Raw genomic sequence first — 8,380 nt, forward strand, 5'->3', positions numbered from 1 at the left:
TCCTAAAATTGACAGGGGTAGGATTGCTGCCCCACCCCAACCCCCGGCTGCCCCAGGCCTATGTTCAGCCTTTGTCCCCAACCCCAGTAGCCAAACTTCCAATCCACTTATAAAGTCATGTTTGGCAGCATCTGGAATTTCCTTATGCAAATGATGTATCCCCAGTGCCCAGGCCCTGGACAATGATGTAACTCACCCCAAAAGCCCTTACCCACCCCCTAAGGTTTAAATAGCCTTTGTTCCCTTATTAAAAGAGCTGTCTCCCAAGAGTCTGTTCTCGGTGAGCTCACCACTGCCTGAGGTGTCTTCTGCTCCCAGATATTCCCATTATGGGCAACCTGAACAGCAAACGATGCTGTATTAATCTAGGCCTTCCACAGCAACCCAGTTTGGCCTGTTTAACAAGAGAGCTTTATTAACTCCAGTTCCAGCAGGTAGGAATCCCAGAGAGAGATGCTGACAGTTGGTTTCTCTTTAGTTCTCTTCTCCACATGGTGTTTTTTGGTCCGAATATGCATGTCTCCATGTTTTGCTTGCTCCTTATTAGGAACCAGGCCTGATACATAAGGTCTGGCCCTTATGATATTTAACTTTAATTATTTCATTAGAAGTCCTATATCCAGATATATTCTTACAGGCAGTTAGAGCTTCACCAAATGACTTTGCAGGAATACAACTCACTCCATAATAGTTACAATATCTTAGCCGGGTATGGCGGTGCATGCCTTTAATCCCAGCACTTGGGAGACAGAGGCAGGTGGATTTCTGAATTCGAGGCCAGCCTGGTCTACAAAGTGAGTTCCAGGACAGCCAGGGCTACACAGAGAAACCATCTCCAAAAATAAATAAATAAATAAATAAAGAAAGAAAGAAAGAAAGAAAGAAGGAAAGAAAGAAAGAAAGAAAAGGAAAGGAAATAAAAAAGAAAAACAATATCTTAAGGAGTACTGTAAAAAGAAAAAACTGAGGCTGAGCATGGTGGCACACACCTTTAATCCCAGCACTTGGGAGGCAGAGGCAGGTGGATTTCTGAGTTCGAGGCCAGTCTGGTCTACAAAGTGAGTTCCAGGACAGCCAGGGCTATACAGAGAAACCCTGTCTCGAAAAAACAAAACAAAACAAAACAAAACAAAAACAAAAACAAAAACAAAAACAAAAAAACCCAAACAGACAAAAAAAAGAAATATCAAACAATAACGAAGAAAGAGAGAGAGAGAGAGAAACTGAGATAAAGTGTCTTCAACCACCACTTTCCATTATCTGCTGTACTCATAAAGACAGCGCCTCCTTTCCTCAGCTCCTGTTGGATTTTAATTATATGCTATTACTACAATAACTTTTAGTGCAGCATATTACTATAATTACACTATTTTATTTAAGATCATTAATCTCTTACTGTGTTTAATTAATAAATTAAACTTTTTTGTAGGTAGTAAATACAGGAGAGTCCATATAGGGCGATCTGGGGTTTTATGTACCCATTAGGAATACTGGAACACATCATCATAGATTAAAAAAAGGAATTCTGGATATGGACATGGAAATCACATGATGAAGGAAATGCACTTCAGCAAAATCAGTAAGATTAGGAACAATTTTAACGTCTCTTAGTAGGGAATCAGGAAATCTATATACTGGGGTACTTGGTAGCCTTATTTTAAAAATGAGGAAACTTATTTATATACCATTGGGATAATTTACAGTCAAGAGCAGCACTAGCTCTAGCACTAGGAAGGCTGAGACAGGAAAACTGCCACAAGTTTGAGGTTAGCCTGGGTTGCATAGTGAATTCTGGGGCAGACTGAGCTATGGTATAAGACCCTGTCTATAAACATAAACCAAAAACAGATATTTTTTTTTCAAGTTACATTAGGGAAAAAGGGCAAAATGAAGAACCGCATTTGTAGTTTGCTATTAGATAGATGGTGTACAAATACATACATGTAAAATAGAGATGCATTATAGCTGCATACATTTATATATTCATATGTATTATAATACATTAATTTTAATTAAATTACATATTGAGTTAATTGTGATGGCTCACAATTTATGTCAATCCTTCCAGCATTTCAGTGGCTGAAGAAGAGATAAAGTTCAAGACCAGTCTTGACTATAGTATGAAATCCTATCTTAAAAAAAATTCACGCCGGGCATAGTGGCGCACGCCTTTAATCCCAGCACTTGGGAGGCAGAGGCAGGCGGATTTCTGAGTTGAAGTCCAGCCTGGTCTACAAAGTGAGTTCCAGGACAGCCAGGGCTATACAGAGAAACTCTGTCTCGAAAAACCAAAATAAATAAATAAATAAATTCACGATGGGGGAGGAATTCACAACATACTGGTTTTATTTATTTAATAAGCACTATTTATATACTGTGTATTAAGTGTCAAATAAATATACATTATGTTGCATATTAAATTTATTTAATATCAAGTATATGGATGTTGCTCACATGTATGTACGTGAACTAGCCTGTGGAGGTATCAGATCACCTGGAATTGAAGTTACAGAGCCATAGTGTGGGGGCTGGGAACTGAACTCAGGCCTTCTGCAAGAGTAGCAAGTGGTCTTAACAGCTGACTCATCTCTTTACCCCCCTAAATGTATATTTTTAATTTTATGTTTTTGCTTATAGACTATTTCTGGGCACAGAGTCAAGGGATGGAGATAGAGACCACTAGAAACATGCATAAAGTTAGGTGTATTAATTTCTGCAGCAAGAAAAACTCTATACCAGAGAAACTGAATAGAAGAGAATTAGTAGAAGAGAAGACGGATGGATTTTTACAGTATTTAGGCCTCTGCTCAATGACTGAGTTATTTAAGGCAGGTAAGCATCAACTCTGAAAAGAATATGTTAGCCAACTGCTAGGAAACAGTGAGAAACGAAGCAGGGTTGAGGCACTCTTGGTAAATAAGAATTAAGAACTGGAAGAAGAATGCTAGACGCCGCATGGCTTTACGAAGGTAACTGTTTTCCGGTGGTCTGGCCATTTGCCCTGTCTGTGTCTTAGGTATTTTATTTACCATTTATAGTGAGTGCTTCACTTTCTCAGTCTGCAAACTTGTTTGTTAAAAAACCAAAGCATTGGGCTGGTGAGATGGCTCAGTGGGTAAGAGCTAGAGCTCCCGACTGCTCTTCCAAAGGTCCGGAGTTCAAATCCCAGCAACCACATGGTGGCTCATAACCATCCGTAATGAAATCTGACTCTCTTCTGGAGTGTCTGAAGACAGCAACAGTGTACTTACATATAATAAATAAATAAATAAATAAACCAAAGCATTAAAACAGAATGAAAAAAAATTCTCCACGAACTTAAACATGGATCACCATTTTTTGATATATATTTTAAAAAACTTTTTGTTTTCCTTTTCAGCCCAATTTTTCTGCATTTCCACTCACTCTCCATCGGGAGCTTCACTCTTTTTTTTTTTTTTTCTTTAAATTTTTCTATGGAGGCAGAGTGCACAGGGTCTTTTACGGAGATATGTGGTAGAAAGGAGACTATTTAGAGCTAGCAAGAACCTTGAGAAAGTGATAGGGTCGATGTCTGAATGTTGTTAGCTACAGACACAGCACTCAACACTTCAGATCCTCGTCCCTCTCGGTCTCAGGGTCCTTTACGCCCACGATAAGACCTGCAACTGTGGACGCCACAGCAAAACTCTCTGCCACCTTTTTACTTCACCGTACATGCTCTGGCATCTTTACTTAAAAGCCTCGCCACCTTTTAAGCCCCAGCCCTGGGTCATTCGGAGCTTTGATCCTGCGCCCCTTCTCCTGATTAGTCAGCGGTCACAACTTCTCTCCGGGGCGTGGACAAGCTCCAGGCCGGATCCGGCTCGCGATGATGACGACATCGGCGGGCGACGGCGGCGGCAGCTTTAGCGGCCTTGCGGCGGGGTAGGACTTCCGGGCCGTAGGCCTGACTCCTCAGAGCTGCTGTCATGGCGGGTGCTCTGTGGGGTTTCTTCTCCGTCCTGCTTCTGTTATTATCAGGAGATGCCCACAGCTCGGAGGTGCCTGGGGCTGCTGCCGAGGGCCCGGGAGGTATTGGGGTCGGCCTGGGAGATCGTTTTAAGATCGAGGGACGTGCGGTTGTTCCGGGGGTGAAGCCTCAGGACTGGATCTCCGCGGCCCGAGTGCTGGTAGATGGAGAAGAGCATGTCGGCTTCCTTAAGTGAGCATCCCGAGGGCAGCAGGAAAGCGATTGGGGCGGACGCTGGAAGGGTATCCAGCTAGGACAGCTGTCAGGACCCGCAGTGTAGCTGTCAGAAACTGAAGGCACCGGCGCCACTAACGGTCTGTGCTGGGAGACCTTGAGAGGCAGTCCGGTACTTCAGCAACGAGGATGGCGGACAGTGGTCCCAGGCGCCCGAGACCTATGCGGTCATTTATTTGTAGCCCTATTTTGGCCCCAGTGTGAGGCAGATCATACTTGGGCCCAGGGGACTCTCATTTATCTGTTGTGTTTTACCCGCTTTGCATTTTGTCTAGTGTTTCTGAAACCTAGCTGCTTTCTCCATGTCACTCTTCTGGTAGCTTGGTGGTGTGTAGAAAGATGCTAAACAAGTGGGAATTGTCAAAGCCCAAAGGGCTCCCAGTGATGACATAGACTGTAAGGCTAATGGTCCTGCTTCTAAAATTAATGGGCCCTGAAGTCCCTAATCAAAGAGTGCTTTTTTGGGACCGTAGTTTGTGATTATTGTTCTTTTTACAATTGAATTCATCGAGGGATTTGCGATATCGCAGCCGTCACTTAAGTCAGACCAGGATTACTCGAGATTCCTTACGCCTAGTTGTTCTTTTCTCGTTCTTAAGAGTTTGTGATTTAGGTTTAGATTGGAAGGTGGGTTGAATTTCTTAATGCTTTGTCAGCAGTCCGTTTTCATTCTTCTAGCCATGAATATGTTTTAAATTTTGCCACCAGTATTTGGAGTTGAAACTATGAGTTGAAAGAAAATATTTCTTTGCTGGCTTTATAGACCAACTTGTGATATCTGAAAACCATACATCTTAAATGTGGATGTTCCAACTTGAATTGCTTATTTCTGCAGATTGTTGATGTTCCCTTGTGGGATATTCAACCTCAGATTAATAAATAATGGCAAGTTGACAACCAATATTTTAATGTTATCTGGCATTAGGGTATTGTTTAAATTTTGTCCATTAATAATAAATTCCCACTAGGATGTGGGAGATAAGGGTTAATTGAGTATTCAACTTCTGCAGTATGCAGCACATTTGAAAACCTCCTATTTTTATTTTGAAGATATTTTACAACTTAATATAGATTGTTAGATATGTTAAGCCTTGCACAGTGACATAGGCCTAGCATCTCAGCTACTCAGGAATCGGAAGCAGAAGGATCATAAGCTAAAGGGTACTCTGAACTATTTCGTCTCAGAGACCCTGTCTCAAAGAAGAAGGAAAAAAAGCTGGTGGTACAGTTTTGTGGTAGGGCTTAGTATGCAAGAGGTCCAAGTACAAATAAATAAATGTTTATTGAGGAAAATATAAATAAGATATTTTCTTTTTAAAAGATGCAACAGAAGTCGGGCGTGGTGGCGCACACCTTTAATCCCAGCACTCGGGAGGCAGAGGCAGGCAGATTTCTGAGTTCTAGGCCAGCCTGGTCTACAAAGTGAGTTCCAGGACAGCCAGGGCTATACAGAGAAACCCTATCTCAAAAAAAAAAAAAAAAAAAGAAAAAAAGAAAAAAGAAAGATGCAAAAGAAAGATAATAACCTTTAATGTTTTATAGTAAATTTTTTCTGACTCTTTGTAGAATCATATGACTTGTCTTTAAGAGTAAAGCATATAAGACCATAATTTTCATTTAACATTTATGAACATGTTTTTATTCATGCTGTTATATTCATATAGAAGGACTAATTGAAAATCGATGTGGTTTTTTTTGTTTTTTGTTTTTGTTTGTTTGTTTGTTTGTTTGTTTTTTTCGAGACAGGATTTCTCTGTGTAGTCCTGGCTGTCCTAGCACTCACTTTGTAGACCAGGCTGGCCTCGAACTCAGAAATCCGCCTGCCTCTGCCTCCGGAGTGCTGGGATTAAAGGCGTGTGCCACCACGCCCGGCTCTCGATGTGTTTTTTTATGGTGATAGTCTTTTTTTGTTTTTAGACTTTTTATTTTTTGGCTTTTTGAGACAGGATTTCTCTGTGTAGCCTTTGTTGTCCTCGAACTCACTTTGTAGACCAGGCTGGCTTTGAACTCAGAATTTCGCATGCCTCTGCCTCCCAAGTGCTGGGATTAAAGGAATGTGCCACCACTGCCCGGCTTATGATGATAGTGTTGTTGGAAATAGACTTGGTAATTTGTCTTATAGCTTTTTTGAATAACCAGCACACAAGTTTGACTATATTTTTTGGTTTCTAGGGAAGTAGCTTGGGACTTTACTAATGGGGGTGAGAGGAGGTGGGTTAAAGAGCACTTAAGCCACTTTTCATATCATGTGTGCATATAAATCACAACTCGCTCTTCCAGTCTTCTGGGTTTGGACAGTTAGGTAGTTGCCAGGTGTTTTGTTTTGAAATTATAAGCTTATATACTACTTACTTGTGACTTTTTAAAAAAGAATTATTTATTTATAATACTGTAGCTGTCTTCAGATACACCAGAAAAGGGCATCAGATCCCATTACAGATGGTTGTGAGCCACCATGTGGTTCCTAGGATTTGAACTCAGGATCTCTGGAAGAGCAGTCAGTGCTCTTAACTGCTGAGCCATCTCTCCAGCCCTTGAATATTTTTTAAATACATAGTTTTGCTGTGGTTCATCCAGTCACGTACGTCCTCCTGTGCTCACTTCCCCGTGAGATTACAGGTATCTCCTAGCATGCCGAGCTTTGCTTTTTCATTAGTAATGCTTGTTCTATTTGTGTTGAAGAGTCATCAGTTTCTTTTTTTTCCCCTCTGCTCAAAAAAAAAAAAAAAAGTCTTGAAGTTGTTATCAGTGTCTATCAAGAAACAGAAGATGACTGGATGTAATTACCTACACTTATGTCCCAGCTCTTGGGAGGGAGGCAGTAGCATCATGAATCTGAGGCCATCCTGGGTTATATAGCAAGACTTTTGTCTCCAAAAACAAAAGAGCAGAATATGCACCAAAATTAGAATAGATAACATAGAGTTTAATCAAAGGATTAAAACAGTCTATTCATTGTGATATAAAGAAACAATCAGATTGTGCAGTACCCTGGAGCTTACAGCTTAACAGTATTTATCCTATAATGCATGAAAGCCAAACTAACATCGAAACTACTACCACCTCTGCTAGAGGGACAAGGAGGGGAAGAGGCTACTGCCAACTTGGAAGTGCTAGGGTGGGTGTGATGACAGGGTGGGATGGTACTTGTATGTAGCCATGGTCCTGAGTAAAGCCAGTTAGTAATAAAGCTATGGAGGAAATATTCTAAGGCATTTTCTTCCCTTCCCATAGACACAAAGAGAAAGGTAGAATGGGTCTGGAGCATGTGCAGGTGATATGGCTGTGACATCTGTTAGCTCATTGCTTGTTAGGGTTGATTTGGCTAGACAGATGTCTCTTAATTCTCACGCACGCATGCAACCCTCCTGATGCTGCTAGAACCTCCAAAAACCCTCAGATGGTACATTCGAGAGTGGGTCTGGGGAGTAAACATGTGCAGCTGAGGGGTAAGGTAGTTTAATGTTTATAGTTCAGTTATACTTTACCTTAGTATACACTTGCAATGACGAGGAACACTTATCATCTTAATTTTTTAAATTTCTTTTCTTTGAAGTAGCAGTTTTTCATTTTCAAGACAAATTATTTTTGACTTACAAGAAGAAATTACCAGCTTTTAGTTGGTGGATTTAAACAAAACCTTGTAGGATTAGAGAAATAAAAGATAGGTGGCTTTAGCTACTAAGTTGTAGGTTTCTATATAACCAGCCAAAAAGTAACTATTTATAATAAATGGGACAATTTTACTATTTAAATGTTTGTGTGAAAAAGAAAATACAACAAAATACAAATTAACTAGAATAGAATTATTTTTTTAACAATAAGAATATATTGAGGGAACATGATAAAATTGGTACCCTACTATTGTAATAATATACACTGGTAATTTTTATTCAGTAGAGATAGTTTCAGAGTAGAAACTGCTCTTTTGTTACTGCCGTTTGTACCCGCAGAAGGAATCTCTCTACTGTAGCCTATCCTACTCTGGCATAGGCTCATTGTACTTTAGAAACTGTTAAAATTCTGGAGCATAGCAGGGCGTGGTGGCACACGCCTTTAATCCCAGCACTCGGGAGGCAGAGGCAGGCGGATTTCTGAGTTCGAGGCCAGCCTGGTCTACAAAGTGAACTCCAGGACAGCCAGGGCTATACAGAG

General features: G+C 40.8%; 1 protein-coding gene across 1 annotated transcript in view; it reads left to right on the forward strand.

Annotated features, from left to right (window-relative positions):
* The first annotated feature begins 3,852 nt into the window (after positions 1-3,852).
* Emc7 (ER membrane protein complex subunit 7) overlaps positions 3,853-8,380 on the forward strand; it is a 12,791-nt gene continuing 8,263 nt past the window's right edge. Inside the window, exon 1 of the mRNA XM_021152826.1 lies at positions 3,853-4,183. Coding sequence (XP_021008485.1) covers positions 3,951-4,183 — 233 coding nt within the window. The 5' untranslated portion in view covers positions 3,853-3,950. The remainder of the gene's footprint in view (positions 4,184-8,380) is intronic.

Source organism: Mus caroli, chromosome 2 (genome assembly GCF_900094665.2).
Source record: "Mus caroli chromosome 2, CAROLI_EIJ_v1.1, whole genome shotgun sequence".
Lineage (NCBI taxonomy): Eukaryota > Metazoa > Chordata > Mammalia > Rodentia > Muridae > Mus > Mus caroli.